The following is a 19,340-nucleotide window of genomic DNA, read 5'->3' on the forward strand; positions in this document are numbered from 1 at the left end:
GAAATGATTTGGCATTCTACATCATACGTATTTTGGAACATCTTCTGCTTTGTATGATTTACAGTATGGTTGAAAACATTTTTTGGAAAGGAAAATTCATACGCACGTGGATGTCATCCATATATTTAATCAAATCAACTGTTCTTAGGCATCAGCAAAAAGATTTTTGTGCAAGGAGAAATTTCCGTAAAATGCATAAGGTGCAATCCAGAGGGTGCACTAAGTAAATTGCACAACTGTGTCCCAATGTGATGTGCAATTGGGAAACACTAAGATTTTATTTGCTTGCAGTTTCTTTTTTTAAGAGCAGCTTTGAAAATTTTATTTTGTTCAATCCAAATGGAGCTATATCACCAAAGTTTATTCTTGTAGTTTTGAAAAAGAACCAAATCCTTTTTTTGGCTTTTGTATGAACTTTTATTTGTGCAGCTTGTAGAGAAATTATTTCTCTATAGAATTACTAAGCTTTGAGTAATCTTCTAAATATAGGAAATAGAAATCAAAGGAGAAATGATCACTGTATTGTTGCAAACTTTCAGTTTCTTTTTTTTCTATATTTTCTACTTTGCTATAATGGACAATTGGTTTGGGGTTATGTAGATTTATGTATATAGTTGCATAATTGCTGCTCCATTCTTCCCAGACTTGTTGGTAAACATCATAATCAAAAGTGGCATTGTGTAAAATTTTTGCACCAAAACTTGAAGTATTTTATAATTTTATTTGAAAGAATCTTATGATTGTAATCTACTTGCAATTTCAACATAGTTGTGCAATTATCTCTCATTTCTGATGATATCTATGGTGGATGCTAAAACAGCCCACACGAGGCACACTCAGTTTGTGGTGCCACCATAAATTACCAGAATGTAATCAAACTTGCCTGACAGCTGTGTTTCCAGCTTTTAAATATACTCATAAGGTGTCATATTTTGGCCTTTCCAAATACTGAATGACATTTATTTGCAATGGAATAGGGTCGGTCTAACTTACTTTGTAAAGAAATGATCAAAAAAATTACTTTAAATTTCAAATTGTCCAAATGGTACATAATGCAACTTCAAGTGCTTCTGAGAGGTCCAAATTCTTCTAACATTCTTTGGTAGGGAAATCCAACTCTTAAATTTGCTGCTCCTTATGATAATCATTCTGTTCGGATGCATGCAGTTTAATATTTAAAAAGTAATGCAGTATCAATGCAATATCTGGTATGTTGCCACTTTTGTGGCAGTAATGTCAGTTGTACCTGAGATTGTACAGTGTAGATTTGTAGATACATGTGAATAATGGTGCAAATATTAAGACTATGATATAAAAAGAGCAACACAGAAAACTTGTGTCATCTATAAAGTTGATTCAACAATAAACCAGACGGTGCGAGTGACTAGTATCTGGACTGAAAAGTTTTCCAACATACATAACTGTGTGGATATTCAGTCAAAACAGTGCATTCTTTGTAGTGTGTCAAAGGATTGACACGGTGAACTTTTAGACGGAAAAGTTTTCCTACATACATGTAAGTCCATGGAAAACAATCTAAACAGTGCATACTTTGACACTGTGTAATGTTCTTCTTTGACAATAACTTGCAATGAAGAGAAAAATACATGCCAACTGTCATCTAGGAAAAGGTGAAGACATTGCAATTTAATTCTATAAAGAAATGTTAACAGGGTTGGACAAGTTTTCAAAAATCCACTTGCCTTATCGGGAAAGCACATGGTCATTTCTACTTGCCCGAACAAACTTTTCACTTGCCCAATGCAAAATATAAATTTTTACTGCAACAAGTGCAAGGAAAATTTTTCAGTAAAAAGCCTTTTATATTGTTCTATGTTTGACCATTATTTACCAAAATAAAGAGGTTTGAGACTTGCAAATGATTCTCTGACCAAAAGAGTCATACTTTTGACTGACATCAATGAGATATTATGGGAATACATTATGGGAAAATGATGAGTAATTTTGCTCCAAACACTGTGCATAATGCCACATCCAAAAAATTTACTTGCCGGGTCATATTCACTTGCCCGAACAGTACTTTTACTTGCCCTGGGCAAGTGGGCAATTGGACTTGTCCAACCCTGGTTAAACAGACTGTTTAGTATATGCAGTAAGCTGCACTGCCGTTACATTACTAAGCTAAGTTAGTTTGTATTGTTGCACTGTTGAACTGTCTGTTTTTTTTTTATCTGAGCCACTTCTCTTTGGATCGATTGTATGTAACTATGTTGTCATATTAGAGTATTGAAGTGTTTCTTCTAGAAAGAAAATACTTCAGTTTTGATTGTACTGCGTTACATAATATTATGTCATTTTTAAACAATAAGGCCATGTTGATTTAATTATATACTAAGATATCCTCTGGGAACCCTAAAACTGATGCAAGCGTGCGAATAAAAAGAAAAATTTGGGAAAAAAAGTTGCCTTCATTATGAAATCTATCAGGTCATAAAGGTTGAACAAATGACTAAACACACAGAGTATGGTATGGCGTAAAAATAGACTCTTAATTTTCAAATTTTTCTTTCTTCACATTTTCTTCTTTTCCTTTGGAATTGATTTTGGCACTCTACGACATTAGTATCATTTTCGATTTTTTTTCTCAATTTAAGGCATATATTTGCTTATTTTGCAGCTGCTTTGTACAATTTACAGACGTATGGTTGAAAACTTTTCTTTGGAAACAGGCAAAAATTCATGTGCGCATGGATGTCATCCATATAATCAAATCAACATGGCCTGATGTCATATAAATGTACTACTGAATGTCTATGAGAAAGTCAATGAGCCTAGCATTAGATGTTGTACTGTACATGTACATCAGTTAAGGACTATCAAACAATACTAAGTCATACTGTCTTGATTGCGTTTATTTAGCCACTTGAAGGTGCAATGTCACATCAATATAATGGAATTCTATGCTGCTCTGTAGGGGTGGCCATTCTTAAAGTCTAATGTGATATGGAGTTGAATATTATAAGGTTACTGAAATTAATTATGTTACGAATTTATGATCAAATGTAGTAACAGTTAGAAAGGTAACATTACGCATAATGTTTACCTTCACATGGTCTATCCTACCGCTCTGTTTATTCTTACTCATTGACAAACACATGTGTCCAGCCCCTCCAACTCTGTTCTGCCTCACAATGTAACCCAACACCACAGAGTGTTGCTACAGCACAAGTTACCATGGTGACAGACGGCTAGTCCAGGTCATTGACCTTTAATAGGTGTTTGGAAAAGAAATTAGAAGAAACCGAGGAAAATCAATTTTCCTTCTGCGAAGGTAAACGTAAAGAAGTGAACAACTATAAGGAAACCAGAAGTTGTAGATAACTAGCAATGGAATGAAGGAGGGAACAAAGATGTTGCTATTCTGATGATCGTTGTCATTTCACAACAAATGTGAGAGATATAATCATTATCATATAATTTACATACAGTATAAGGGATCACACAATTCTAGTTGCCAACTGTTGTAATATACATGTATTAATACAATGTACGGGAATAAATCAATGTTATATTTAGTCAGAGTCATTATACATAATTGAAACATTAAAATTAATGAATTCTTGTCATATGTCTTTTAAATCCAAAAATGTATGGAAGAAAGATGTGTAAAGACTACTAGTCAGAGTATAAACTATAATATTGCCAATTTAGGGGTGTACAAGACACATGGATGCCAAGACAATGTGATCAGGAATGCAGATTATCTAAATCTTGCTGCTACATAAAAACTTTACTGTCAGACTGTTTAAATTAATACAGGAACTGCTGCTGTGATGTTACAGATTCCTAGAATTTTGGCAATATTTAGAATATAGAAAAGCACTCATGTCTGATAAGGGTCTTTTGATCATGTAATTTATCAAAATGTTGCTTTTGAATTAATTTTTCATTCATTTCTTGACATGGAATTGGTCACATAAAGTAATATGAAATGAAGTATGTTGCAGCCCTTTTGTGATTATGTACTAGTAGTAGAAAGGTGAATGGAAACTTCAGTGTGGTAACAAAACATATATAAAGGACTTTTACATCATCTTTTAATCTTAAGTTGAATTCTGTGTCCTGATAATATATTATGTGTAATTTTACGGTCCAATGTAGTTCCTCTGTACTTGCTACCAGACAGGACAAGCACATTTAGCAGCCTTTGGCTAGTTGTGCTACCCTGGTCTGGTCAACCAAACCAATGGAATAAAGATTTCAAATTCATTTGGTGGTTTTACCAATTTGTCCAATTTGTCTTACTGGTACAAAAGATTGTGTAAGATGGTGTGTAAGCTGATTTTACAAGGTATTTTACGAGGATGTGTGACTGTATATTAAGTAATTCATGAGCCAGGGTTATTCACACATAACTGGAAGTGACAGCTTACATGTTTATTCAATGAAAGCAACAGCTTGCCACTGAAAATATCCCACAATGCCAACATGGTCCTTATTATATAGTCATAAATGTTTGCTACATGCTGTAACACAAAGTCCTAAAGTCCTTTACAGCACATGGCTTGAAGCCAGAAATATTGAATTTCACAATAAAAGATGGTGATTACACAAAACACATGGTGATTACATCATCACCCAGACGGAGGCGTGGCGAACCCCGTCTTGTATTAAGCTAACGAAAGGGTATGCCACCTCGTAAGGGGCGGTATAACCCCAACCAATACGGTCGACCGATGATGATGACAATAAAAGATGATTGAACACTTAGTGGATGGAGATATTTTACAGTCATACATAATATCAATGTTTACAATGTACATAACAAAGTAATGATATGTCAATCTTGTGTGTCAGCTAAAGCCCCTGCCATACCAAGGAGGTTAAAATCTCAAAGTGCTTGGCAGCTAGATTTGACTAAAATTTAACTCAAATTCGATTTGATTCCCCTAGAAAGGTAGGTGTGGCCTAAATCTGGTCAGACTGATCCCAAACTTCAGCCCACCTTGTGGTCGGCTGGTGTTTCTTCTTCTTCCGTTAATGTCCGGCTGCTGTCGCTCCGGCAATTACTGACATTTGTAACGGGTCAGAGGTCACCATATACTAGTATGTGTTTAGGCAAAGTTTGACACCTTCGAGACGAAAGTCGCCAGGGATGGAGACTGTATAATGTTCAGGGGGAAGGTTCTGAATGTGTGACAGGGATAACAGTTGAGGAATAGCACATTCTTTGAGGTGATTACGTGACTACTACATTAACTGTACAAAATTATTCTCAAACATTCATATATAACAAAAAAAAATTCTTCTCCTAGTTGGAAATTCTATACAAGCAGTGAAACCTGTGCTGGCTTTTGTTTTTCATCAACATTTTGAATGCTTGACTGATAAAGCTGACAGTGAACATTACATCTTCTACATGTACAGTATATTTATCATATAATAGCAGCTGTGAAAATCCTAATTCCCTTCAATTCATGGAAACTGCTTTTTTTTATACCAAGTTATAAACTTTGAGGAATAGAAATCTGGACCTATACAACTGTACAAACTGCTTGGGTGACAACCTATTTTGGCTCACTGTCATTGTGTGTAATTCACTTTATGTTTACAGTCACCATACCAAAAGCTATCATCATGATAATAATACAAACTATTTCTCTCAACGTATGTTCAATCAATTTGCTGTTTTAGCATTTTTTTAGCATGTTTATCCGTCTAGTAGCCCCAGGCCGACTTTAGGCTGGATGTTTCTCCACTGGGATATGGACGGTTCATCGCTCTCTGCACTCTTTGTCCTGGTTGGTGGAGGAAGACGTCTCAAACGTGCACCCTTGTACTTCAGGGTCTTCCTTTCCTTCAACACCTTCTTCAGACCCACAGTGATCTGAAAGAAAAAGGAAACAGGTCAACATGTAATTATATTAAATATCATGTTAAATTGAATGTAACATTGTCAAGCATTACAGTAAGTGTTATGTAGCAATGACAGAGGTGCATGGCAACATACACTTCTCAAATGTATATATGTGAAAATATTGTTACTTCAGGGATGGAAGTATTGTTTTGGGTGGTGTTATTTTATGCTAGGTTTGTATGTTTGGGGTCCGAATTCGAAGTGAGTGGGCAGAGATTGGGTTTCATTTGATTGACGAGGTTTGACCTGGTACTTCCCTGGTTAAAGGATCTGGTCAATCAGGAATGTATGAAACATAATTATACCATGATGGTGTAATAGAGTAGAGTATGAATACAATCGTATAAGTAAGACTATATCTAGAAGTTTGAAATCTCTGATTTCTTGTTCTAACTGTTACCTTTTTCTTGCCCTTTGCTATCTGCATATGAAAGTCTCTCTCTTCCATGCACATTTTCAGGTCTGGGAGGATAGGGATCCTCTTGACTTTTGACCCAGAGAAGGGGCCTTTGACGAGGGTCTTCTTCTTCTTTGGAGTGTCTTTTGTCGTGTAAGGTTCTTCCGACACCTGTATGCCCTTGTCTGTGGTGTCGGCTGATGAGTCAACAGCCAGAGACAGTTCAGGTGCAGACTGGCTTCTGTTGGAGAGAAGCAAATTATGACAGGTGAAGGGGTGTTCTCTGACATTTTCTTTTATACGTAGTCTAGGTTTTTTATAGTCCAGCTGTGGTTAGCGACCCTCCCTCTGGACCAACAGGTTGGGAGTTTGAATCCTGGCTGTTGAGGCTCTCCCCACATACATGCTACTGGAAACGGTCATAGTCTTTAGGATTAGGATGAGACATTAAGCTGTGGTCCACTGTTCTGTATCTGTATCTGTAGAGCCGGTATAACCGCCCTTCGGTGTAACACACCTGTTAATTGTGCTTGCCGAAAAGTATAGAATGAACCCATAAATACTATACATAACATCTAATAGTATCTTCTCTGTCACGACCAACTTGGAAGATTAGCTCTTCAGTGAGCTAAAACTGGATATATAAGATCAATTTTATTTACACAAACATGTATAATATGTGTGACAGCATCCTTTTAGGTATGAATAGAACATTAGGATAACTAAGTTGGTGTAAAACATAATTGTGTCAATTTTTGAAAACAGTCTTCCTTTTTTACTTAAGATTACATTACTTAAGCAGTATAGTTATCAAGTTTGACACATTTGACTGTGTTTGAAAAAAATAAATAAAGAAGGAGGAAAAGAAAACTGTACCTGTCGACAGGAGGCAGCCTGTGTGAGGGTGCAGCAGCCATGTACAACATCTGGTCCAGCGTCAGCTTGGCAGCCTTCGCAGCTTTGCTCTTCATCACTTCCCCGACGCTCTTCCCCGGGAACAGGCGGGACAGGATGGACAGGATCTCATCGCTGCTTGGGTCCAGGTGCAGCGACATCAGGATGTCTTCCCGCGCTCCGCGTATGTTCTGAAGAAATGGATCAAATACAAAGTTCAGAGTACAGGGCTCGAAATTCATTTTTGGAAATAGGTGCACTGGTGCACTGGTGCACCCAACCTAAAAAATTGGGTGCACAAAAATTATTTTGGGTGCACCATATAAAATGAAATAAGTATAATGTCATCAAAAACTAATACTGGTATGTTTCATTTCTAAAGAAAAGTACTACAACAATAATTTTATTATTCATCTGATATGCTGTACACTAATGCATTTAACATCTTTTTTTATTCTTTACATTATATCATTGATAGTACATGTATATGAAAACCTAAGAAAGTATTTGGGTGCACTGGTGCACCCACAGAAAAAAATTGGGTGCACAGCTCCAAATTTGGGTGCACTGAGGTGCACATGCACCCAGTATTTTGAGCCCTGGTACATCGATGAATAATAGACATTTGAACAGACCACTCATAGACATGCTTGAGATGTGTCTCGCCTTAAACATGGACCTCCGGCTTTACGTCCTATCTGAGAGGACGTCCCTAACTGAAGCTAAGAGTCAAGTGAGGAAATACGTGTAGGTGTAAAGTGCCCTTCCCAAGGACATAACAAAGAGGCCTGCCACGGATTCGGACTCAGAACCTTTGTAATCTGAGTCAACAACCCTAACTACAAGACCACATTGCCACCTTTACCGAAATTCTGAAAAATTTTTTGTCAGAAATGACAGATTGGTTGTGGGTTTTTTTCTCTCCTGATGTGATGATGATGTGATAAAAAGTTCTCACCTCCATCATGTACCTGGCCCGTGCCCTGTAGACATAGAAACGTGCGACCTTGGGGTTGTTCTGGATGGCCAGACTGAATCGAGTCTCCGACTCCTGCAGAGGGAAGACACAAATAACGTCAACCAAAAGACTTATTCTATAATACCTGTAATGGAGGTTACAACATCTCACTATAGCTTTTTTTCAAAAACATCTAGTACATAATTTAGGAGTAAGGGAGCATTTAAAACGGGTTCTCTGGCTCTGGCCTGTGTGCCATTCTCCATAGTCCATGGTAGCTGGAGACAATAGGGAGCTGGCAGTAACTACAGAGGATGGTACCCAGGCTGACGAAGCTTCACGGAACTCAAGAACTCAGTATAGTGCCGACTCATAAATTCTGCAAAAGGCCAGCATGCTTGTCATCGGGGACCTTCCCAGTGTGAATGGTTCAAACCTTACAGTCTGGTCTCAGGTTTGACATCTTGAAGAGGTGATAGTCACCTGTTATGTCAATCCTTCCACAAATGTGGTAAATCTTCGTAAATAAATACTAGTAAATACAAGTTGCTATGTACTAACGGTAACCACAAATTTTACAATACCAAAGTTTGTATTCCTGTGGTTTAGCAGCATTTCTTTTTTGGCTGGAATCTTTTTATTCGCCCGCGCGCACTAGTTTGGGGGTCTTCAGAGGATGTGATCCATAAAATTAAGTCAGTGTGGTCTCACCTGGTAGTTTCTCTCTTCGTAGTCGAGCACGCCGAACTCGCTGTGTACGACGGCTATCCTGGACCTGACCGCCCAGTCCTCAGGGTCCAGCTCCAGGGCCTGGTGATAGTCCGCCAGGGCAAAGTGAAGATCTCCTTGTCTGAAGAAACAATCTGGAAAAAAAATCACAACTTAATTTTTGATAATGAATTTTCATGATACATTTATTGTACTTTTTTCAATGGCAATTTTTTTAATGTTCACTGTTTTCACTGTCACTTCAGTTTCTGTCAAAAAGTATGAACTTTATTCGGTGACTTACCAGCAAGATGAAGAATTCACTGAAACCAGGGCTCAAAATCAATTTTTGGGAACAGCTGCACCTTACCATATAAAATATTGAATTAAATCAACCTCCTTGATTAAATAGAATGAATAAATAGAATGAATAAATAGAATAGAAAATACTAATTAAGTTTCATTTCTAAAAAAAAAAACTACAAGTTATTTTCTTATTTTTCTGACACTTGTCAAGAATATGCTGTAAATGCTACGAATATGCAGCAAATTCTATGATCATTATATTTGGGTGTACTAAGTGCACTAAGTCATCTTTTGAGACTGACTGATAGTAGTAGTAGTAGCAAGGTGCACATGCACCCAGTATTTCAAGCCATGGTAACTGTGCAATGCTATGTTTTCATCCATTCAAGTACCAGAGTTATCAAGCAAGGATTGAGGCGTTCAAGAATTCACTATCGCAGAGTGGAACTCGCTGTCACCAAGTACAGTAGGGGCATTGTCATTAGATACCTTTAAACAAAGTCTAGAGTTAGATGTTAAAGGGTTAGGTGTAACAATTCGATCGGTGTAATGTAAATGTAATGTAAAGAGCTGCCACCGCGCCGCGTGCCTGTGAAACTGGTGTGTTACGCCGAAAGGCGGTTATACCGGCTATACAGATACAGATTCCCTTACCTCCTCTGTTGATGTACAATCCTTTCTCCCTCTTTTCTCCCTTGATGGCTTTGTTCAACAGAATGATAGCCTCGTCGTAGAATCCCTTCTGGAAACACTCCACCGCGAAGTCGTTGTACGTCAGGAGCAGTTGTCGCTGCCCCTCCATGTACGTAGGGTCCTGCTCGTTGTGGTCAGTCTTGTCCAGGGCCAGCAGGTAGTCATCGATGGCTGAGTTGAAGTCACCCAGACGACGGTGTGTGGCACCTCTGGAGGTGTAGTAGTGAACAAGGTAAGAAAACTGAATAAGGCCACACTCAGTCTGACTTAATTTTATAGACGACAGACATCCTCTAAAGACCCCCAAACTAGTGCGCGCGGGCAAATAAAAAATAAATTCAGCCCAAGTCACAAAGAGGACTGAAAGACAGTAAAAAACTGTCAAATGAATGAGGTCAATCTACCATTGACAAGCTTCATGAAAATTTAAGAAAATTATTCTCATCAACTGGTCTAAATCAGAACTTACATACAAAATGTTGCAATAAAACATTCAGGAATAATATCATATTACATAAAGTACTAAAAACATTAATTTCAAGATGACTTAAAAAAAATCATGAGATTGTTTTAAAGAGTCTTGAGATTGTTTGTAAAAATCTTGAGATTCTTTAAAATAGAAGTGAGATATTTTGAGATTACCGGTATCTGAAACAACCTTGAGATTTTTTCGAAAAAAATCTTGGGATTGTTTTGAAACATCTTGAGATTTTTTGAAAACATCTTCAGATTTTTTGAAAAAATCTTGAGATTTTCCAGAAAATCTGGAGATTTTTTTAATGATGTGTGATGACACCCCCTGGGGATCATTATGATTCATATGGTGACAGGGAAGTTGTTTACAAAATACCAGCCATGTAAGTAGTGATGCATACCGGTTCACTGGACTTGGATCCGGACTTGTAAGAATGTTTAGGTTCAAGTACAAAAAAACCTAAAAGTCAAGAACCGAGTCCGGACTTATTACCATAAAAGACCATTTCACATACCCCTTTTCTTTCCAAACCACCTAAAACCTACCATAGATTGTAAAATCTTTGCTGCAAAACGAAGAAAACATTGCCATCGGGCATCGTCAAGTACCGGCCTCCATGTTAATTGTTATGTGGCCAAAGTTTCACCCAGACAACATTGCAAGGTTGCCAACATGCAATTTTGTATATGCCATGAGTTTAGGTCCAGACTTACAAGTCCGGACCTGATCGATCCTAAACCTCTGGACTTGAATCCGGACCTGAACCTAAAATTGGGTTTAGGTATGCATCACTACATGTAAGTATAAGCTGAAAACAGTTAGAAACATTTGTCCAAAGTGCTCGGGGATTGTCCAAATTTAATCTGGATGCTGACATGATATTATAAAACACAGGCCTACCGGGTGAAAAGACACAAACCTTAGAACATGGAACTCTGGAATGGAGGGGTTGGTCTCGATCGCCATGGAGATTTTCTGCAGAGCTTCGTTACTCTTGCCGTTGATGGACAGCTGACAGGCGTGGTTGTGGTAGTTCTCCGCCTTCTTCTCCAGTTTGGCAAACATAGCCTGGGCCTCAGGCTGGTCAGGATCCAGGGCTAGGGCATCCTTCACATCATAGTAACACAGGGTCGACTGCAGTACGGAAAAGTGTGAAAAACTTTTATTAATTGTCTAGTACAAACTCCATTCTACTTGAAAGAAGTTCTTAAGTTTGAAATTCTAACTGTTGTGGTGATGACATACATGTGTACAAATGTACTTTTAAAGAGACATATTTGAAGTGTCATCATGTTGATTTCAATACCTCTAATAAGGCCACACTGACTTAATTCTATGGATGACATCCACTGAAGACCCCCAAACTAGTGCATGCAAGCAAATAAAGAAAAATTTCAGCCCCCAAAATGCTGCTAAACCATGGGAATACAAAGCTGGTATTGTGAATTTGCGGTAGTACATACTTTTACGACAAGCCGGTATATGCTGGCCTTTTGTCACATTTATGAGTCAGCACTGTACTGAGTTCTTGAGTTCCGTGGAGCTTCGACAGCCTGGGTGCCATCCTCTTTTATAGTTCTACCATGGACTACGGAGTACGGCACCCAGGCCACTCTGAGCCTCGTCGGAGGTTATCTTTTTTCTTTTTTGAGAACGAGAATAGCCAAAAATCATTGCATGCAAGGACGTCATCCATAAAATTAAACCGGTGTGGTTTTAACTTTGATTACCAGGCTAATGCAACACTAAATTTAGGTTTACAGGTCATCTGTGAATTGTATGGTACCACTTGCAAACCTGTGCTTACCTGATTAGCTTTGTAAGCCTGTTTCTCTCAAGTAGCATGAATGAGGAAACAGTTGCTTGCATTACTAGCAATTTGTACATAGTCCTAAATACATGTACACAACATGTGACACAATCAGACATCAGGATGGGTCGACTTTTAAAGGCATCTAATGTAATTTCAGAGCAGCAACACTGGATATCAAAGTCATTTTTTTCCTGGTCATTCTTTTAATGTATCAAGTTGAACCAACGATCCTTATCCCATAGCATTCTGATGTCTGTGAGACAACTGCTGGTTGGCTAAGGGTGGGTGCAAATTTTTAAATGCTTTCAACCTGCAGTTTGAAAGGCAGCTGCTAGAGCTACAGTAACAGTAACTACTCTATCTGATTCTGAATTCCTGGAGTCTTACATTTCTGAAGAGCTCGTGCAGCCTGGCTCTCATGACGTACAGGTCAGCGTTGTCACGTTCCTCCTCCAGTCTTTGATTGACGAGTGCCAGACACTCCCCGTAACGATGCAGGGCAGCCAGACAGGCCACACTGTCAGGAACAACAATCATCAACAACGATCATCAACTTAGCATGAAAGTACAAAGCACGAAAATTTGGGGTAAGTCCCATTTCCTTAGACATCGATCTTCAACAATGATCTTCAACAACAGTCTTCAACAATGATCTTCAACAACGATCTTCAACAAAGATCTTCAACAATGATCTTCAACCAATGATCTTCAACAACGATCTTCAACAATGGTCTTCAACAACGATCTTCAACAACGATCTCTAACAACGATCTTCAACAATGATCTTCAACAATGATCTTCAATAACGATCTTCAACAACGATCTTCAACAACGATCTTCAATAATGATCTTCAACAACGATCTTCAATAACGATCTTCAACAACGATCTTCAACAACGATCTTCAATAATGATCTTCAACAATGATCTTCAACAACAAAAGTGAATGAGGGGATGATGCAGCCAATGTAGGTGGCGCTTTTGTGACGAGAACACAATCCCAAACATGGCTTTACAAACAGGTCAAAGACAGAGAGGACAACAGGAGGATCCGATGGATTAAAGAAGCAGTCTGGATTAGGAAGTCGACCCCAGTGATGAACAGGAACAAGAGGGGTACAAAGTCAGCCATGTTTGGGATTGTGTTCTTGCCACAAAAGTGCCACCTACATACACGCGGCAAGAAGCAGAACAACATCTCAAGATTTTGTGAAAACATCTCAAGATTTTTTTTAAATCTCAAGATTCTTCTTCGAAAAAATCTCAAGATTTTTTTAAAAAACTTAAGATACTTTGAAAAAAATCCTAAGATAGCCTGGGTACCATCCTACTTGTATGCAGGGGCTCCCACACTCGCTTCCCTAAGGTACCCAGGCTAATCCTAAGATACTAGTACTTTGAAAAAAATCTAAAGATTCTTTGAAAAAAATCACAAGATTTTGACAGTCTCAGTCAAACAATCTCTACATTGTTATATATATAATTTCTGACAGTCGGGATTAATAATACACTTGTCTTTTAAATCCCAGTTAATCTGTACCTTCTGGTGTGGTATCCTATAACATCCGGTCTGATCTCTGCTGCTCTGGTGAAAGATTCCAGCGCCTCTGCATACAACTGTTGGTCGAAAAATGTTTGACCCTGCAAAAAATACAAGCAAAGAAAAACTGTTACAAACTTGCATTAAAAAATCACACAGAACACTCCATGCTATCCTGACTTTTTTATTCTTTCTTTAGGGAAAATATTAAGAACAGTGTTCCAGCCAGCCTGAAATTTTTGCGTCATCTCAGTTTTCTTTAACGTAAGATTATGTCAGGTGCCAAAGGCACAGCATTGCCGGGAAAATTTTGAAATCTTGACCCTCTGAAATGCTAATTCCTCAGCAGCATTTTGAGAGGCAAAATATATCAATTTGCTGGTAATTTTTCCATCAATGGTGACAGACTTTTTTCCATCAAAGATGACAGATTCGGGAAAAGTTTTGTCCGTTATAAAAAATTTTTCAAAATTTGCACATTTGGCTGGTAGTCACTTAGTATCTTTTTCTATATCTTAACACGCTGACTTTTGACTGTCAAAGATGACGGTGTATTAGTGTCCGTCACAAGCAACAAAAATTAAATTCTGTCAAAATTACGTCAGACATGGCTAGAACACGGGCTAGAACACTCTGGTAACATTTGCTTACCTGGAAGTAGTATATAAAGGCAAGTCGTGAGTACAGCTCCGAGGAGTTGATGCGGATAGTGCACGCCTTCTTGTAGTTCAAGATGGCGGACTGGAAGTCGCACATCCACAGGTAGATTTCGCCTCGCTGCACGTAAGAGTCGGCGTCTTGAGGTCGGAGGTTGATGGCTTTGGAAAACGCCACGAGAGCTTCTTCAAACTTCCCGTCTTTGGCACACTGGATTCCTCGGTAATAACTGGGAAGACACAGATTTCAGATTGAGATTTGAAACCACCTGTTAAAATCTCATTCATGAACTCGCTCTCAGTATGCCATATGATTGGATTGATTCAACTTACAACATTGAAATAAAAGAATGGCCAGAAAATTGACTTTTAAAATTCAGTACTTACTGCCCTGGAGGGCAGACATCACTAAAATGTGTTGTGCAGTGGAGGACCCAAAATGAGAACACACTGTAGTTCCTAGATTTTTAGGCTAGAAGCATGGAGGTAGAAAAAAGGAAAGGAGGGAGGACGTATTTAGCACCCGCCGCGGCCTTTTGTTTTGCGGCGCTAGATCCCGCTGGTTTCTATTGTCCGCCGGCCCGGCGGTACTTCGTTTGATGCCTATGTTCGCCGCGGTCTCTCCCGCCAGAATTCCATATATGGTTATGCAAATGAGCCGAAAATGACATCACTGCCAGCGACGGCAGCCGAGTCCACTCCGAGCAGGGACCGACATACCCGAGTTTCCGAGCATTTCCTTATTTGGGTTGCGTCGTATTGTTGCGCAGAAGTCAGCATCGGGAGCGGAGGGAAATGGCGGATACGCAGATATGTTTATGTTTGTTGTGCGACGAAAAATGGGCGAGTTACTGCGTTTTTTGTGTTTTGTAAAGCTAGAATCGAACATTTTAGAACTGGAACATTTCAACAAATACAATCGTCTAGTATGAATTTGTGTGATTTTTTCTAGATATGCCGATATTTATTCTGGATAGTTGACGATGTTTATGTTCCATTTTCCAAACTTTCGTAACTGGCAAAGTAGCGATTTTTCCGGCAAAGTGGACTATTTGTGGCCATATTCTACAAGCTGTGTGCCTCTATGTTAGCAGAGGAGGTGTGTAGAAATGGATTTTGTGCTCGAAGGCCCAAATAGAAACGAGACATTCTTGTAGTAACCGGGACATCCTTGCTTGTTATTTTTCTACCACAAGGAAATATTTGAAGTGACACATGCGCTCAATTCTTTGGTTGATTGTGGTTACCGGTAGGCCCGGTGCATGTTCCTCAAACAAGGATTCAAGCAAGGATTTGACCAAAGATACTTAACCTCCTGTTGTTTCAAGTATCGGGGTATAAAGATACTAGAAATAACAATTAAGTCTAGTTACTAGAAAATAGTTGCAGTGCCGTGCCGTCCGTCAAGTTTGTCGTCTTTGATACACGCTTCTTACCTCCCTGCATTCATCGAAGTAATCCTCAAATTTGATACAAACTTACCGTAGAATAAAAGTTGCTACACTTATAGTTGTCAAATGCCGGGCATGCCGTCTTGTCACTGACATTAATAACAATGGAAAACTCTGGTGTGCCGCTCTGGGGGCTACGCAAATCAGGGCAATTGACAAGTTCGTGCCAATTACAGTTTTGACGCCCGCGGCCAACATCGGACAATAGGCAGAAAGTTTGAGCTCCCTCCTTTCCTTTTTTCTACCTCCATGCTAGAAGGAACAGGTAGGGTCTAAACTTTCCTACTTTGGTCGAATTTTGTTTATTTCACCAGTTTAGTAGGCGTAATGAGACACCTGAGTGATGAGGTCTGGCCTGCCCAGGGCGGATGGATACTTGAGAAAATTAGCTGTTGTCAGCTGTTGTCAGAGTTTAAGCTGGTCAACCCCCTGTTTTCTTTCTATATTTGGGAAGCAGACCCTTATGGCTTTCTGGTGCAGAAAAATTTTTGAGATTGATATGTGGGAAAGTACATGTACCTTCAGTTTTTGTTTCAGTGTATTTAACCATAGGTTTCTGTAGCCAAACGTAATACTAATAGTACTGTCTGCCCTAAAATTTCATTGGATGCCTTAAGTATTTAAATGGGGAGTGATTGAAAGTAGGTGTGATGAGTGAGAGATCTAGCACTTACTGTTCTAGAGACTTGGTCCCGATGACGTCTCCGAACGGTTCCTTAGCGAGGTGTCCCCACATCCCCAGCACCCCCTCCCCCACCTGCTGGTGTTGTCTGCCCATAGCCTCCTGTATAGTCTCCTCACTCACAGCTGTCGTAAACACTTCTGATGGCTCAGGAGACACGTTATGCTGCAAACAGGAAAGATAGTAACTGTAAATCACTTTATATTTGCAGTACTTTTATGTTCTATTTTGGCTTTTTTGCAGTCACTTCTGTACCACAAATTTATCTTACCGCAGAACAAATCATTTGCTGAAAACAGAAAATGGAACACATTATGATGCAAACAGAAAAGAAGGTACATGTACAATGTACAGTAACAATTTTTTTCGTGGTAGCTTTATCTTCTCACTTTTGCGGTCACTTCTGTACCTCGAATTTATCATTACCACAAACAAATCATGATTCACTGACTTTGTTCCTTCTGCCCCTGCCACCACCGCAAATATATACCGGTAGTTACACGTACATGTCCATTTTTCTCAGACTGGAAAATTTTGCTACCGTAACTGTTAGCCTAACACTAGGTTACCAAACCCATTTTAGATCCTATTTTAGAGTTCTTATCCTCTCTGCTATTTGGTAACCAAGTATAAGTCCTAGAAAAATTAATGTGTTTCTGGTTTCAGTCCTGAAAAAACCAGTTCATACAAACTCAAGAAAAGGTGACTAACCTTCTCCTCTGTGATCTCTACTTCTTCTTCTTCCTCATCGATCCCCTCTCCTGTCAGATCAAACCTCTTGGCATCTTGACTGTCCAGCGCGGCCCGTTCACTTTCCCTGGACGACAGCAATTCCGAACTCCTCCTGAGCTGACGACTCATCCCTTCACTCAGGGCAGGGGTGGTGGGAACCTCGGGGGTGGGGATCTTGTAGTCCTGTATGATGTCTGGGGTGGGGGTGGGGACGTATGGCCTCATCTCAAAGGGAGTCACTGAGAAAAAGCTGCTATCTGTCATGGCGGACTCGGCGCGACCGGTCTGTGGATCGTCCGGTAGCGCCGTGTCCAGACCGGATTCTAACCGCGGGCTGACGCTTTGCGCGGGAATCGGAACACTCCCATCGTTGGTCCAACTCTGGGACGGGGAGAGTAAATTGTTCGCTTCGCCCGTCTGTGGACGCGATTGGTCATCAGCCACGTTTGCAAGTTCATCGCTGCCAACTGTTGTTGGGGTCAAAGGTTTTTCAGGTTCAACTGCTTGTTGTGTCTCTTCATTTTCACTCGTCTGTGGTCTTTGTGATTCTTCTGGCTGACCGTCTGCTTTTGCGTCTGGCTGACCGTCTGCTTTAACCTCTGGCTGACCGTCTGCTTTTGCCTCTGGCTGACCGTCTGCTTTTGCCTCTGGCTGACCGTCTGCTTTTGCGTCTGGCTGACCGTCTGCTTTAACCTCTGGCTGACCGTCTGCTTTTGCCTCTGGCTGACCTTCTGCTTTTGCCTCTGGCTGACCGTCTGCTTTTGCCTCTGGCTGACCGCCTGCTTTTGCCTCTGGCTGACCGTCTGCTTTTGCCTCTGGCTGACCGTCTGCTTTTGCCTCTGGCTGACCGTCTGCTTTTTCCTCCGATGAAGTACTTGCATCAGGCTCAGACGTTACCTTCCTATCATCCGAATCTCCTTCTGTTCTTTCAGTTGTTTCTTTGTCTTTTGTATTTTCCAAACTTTCATGCTGACTATCATCTTCCTTTGCTGTGGTAGTCTCACTTGTGACTGCTTTACTATCTTTTTGACCTTCCATATTTATCCTTTGCTCTTCAGGTGGTCTCTCAAGCTTTTCCACATTACCCTCTCCTCTTGCAGAGTCTAAATGTTCAGAAATAGTTTCACTAATAGTTAGACTTATGGCTTGTTCTGCCTCTGTATTGTCATTTGATTGTTCCGTATCCTCTTTGACAACTTCTTCCTGTTTGACAGGGTCCTCTCCACTGTTTGCTACTTCTTTTAGGTTCTCGAGTTTTGTTTCCTTGACACTTTCATCTGTGGTTTGAGCAGTCTCCTTGACTTCATCACGCGGTGTTGCACTGTCAGTTCTCTGTATAGCAGCAGCAGTTTCTTGTTCAGCTTCTGTAGTGCTCCTTTCTTCATTTAATTTACCTTCATCAGAATCAATTGGTGTATTTTGTTTTTCTTCACCTTTGCTTTCATTTGCAGTACTGCTTTCTTGTCCATCGGTTTCTGAAACTTTCTCCTTTTCTGTTCCTTCCGGTGTTGGCCTTTGTTTTTTGTCCATATGTTCTCCTACATTAGTAGATTCTGTTTCAGAGGTTGTTGTTTGGTCTTCCCCAGGTTTGGAAGAGGACGGTGTTGTCTCTCTGACCTGGTCTTTAACAACACCTGCTTCTGGTGGTGATGCATGAGTTTGCGAATCATTGGTTGTGAATGTTTCGTTAACTTTGGTGCTGTTGTCTTTTGTGACAGGAGTCTCTGTTGCAGAGTCATCCTCATTGTCTTTCTTTTTGATGTCAGCAGCTGTGTCTGCGTTTTCTTTACTGTTTTCTTGAGCCTGGTGACTGCTGTCGAGATCACCATCCCCCGGTTCATCTCTTGGCACAATTTTCTCTTCTGTTCCATTCGCATTGTCAGGAGAAGACATGGTGCCTCTTCTTCAGATCTACTCACTGTTAGTTATCAGTATCTTGATCTTTTGGTGTGGAGACTAAGACTGATTTCATTATCACAGGGTCAACATGAGCAGCACTGAAAGAACAAAATTTTCAAACAAATTAGTTCTCAGATTTAATACACTCTATCAAAAGCACTAGTAGTACTAGTAAGTATATATAAAAGTAAGTAGCATCATTTAAAGTTGGACTGTAACTCGCACTCTTGCTGCATATGACCAGTCAAGTTACTTGAGT

At 39.8% G+C, this 19,340-nt stretch overlaps 1 protein-coding gene across 1 annotated transcript; it reads right to left on the bottom strand.

Moving 5' to 3' along the window:
* Positions 1-5,432: 5,432 nt before the first annotated feature.
* On the bottom strand, positions 5,433-18,712 carry LOC109463427. The gene is made up of 12 exons (XM_019760245.1): positions 17,162-18,712; positions 16,443-16,615; positions 14,313-14,547; positions 13,662-13,762; positions 12,510-12,639; positions 11,229-11,443; positions 9,796-10,043; positions 8,839-8,990; positions 8,128-8,220; positions 7,152-7,360; positions 6,279-6,516; positions 5,433-5,848 (listed from the first exon to the last, which is right to left on the bottom strand). Exons 1-12 carry the CDS (start codon positions 18,710-18,712, stop codon positions 5,672-5,674), a joined length of 3,522 nt encoding a protein of 1,173 aa, XP_019615804.1. The 3' UTR covers positions 5,433-5,671.
* Between the last annotated feature and the right edge of the window lie 628 nt (positions 18,713-19,340).

This window comes from Branchiostoma belcheri, unplaced genomic scaffold (genome assembly GCF_001625305.1).
Source record: "Branchiostoma belcheri isolate BF01 breed outbred unplaced genomic scaffold, Haploidv18h27 scaffold126, whole genome shotgun sequence".
Lineage (NCBI taxonomy): Eukaryota > Metazoa > Chordata > Leptocardii > Amphioxiformes > Branchiostomatidae > Branchiostoma > Branchiostoma belcheri.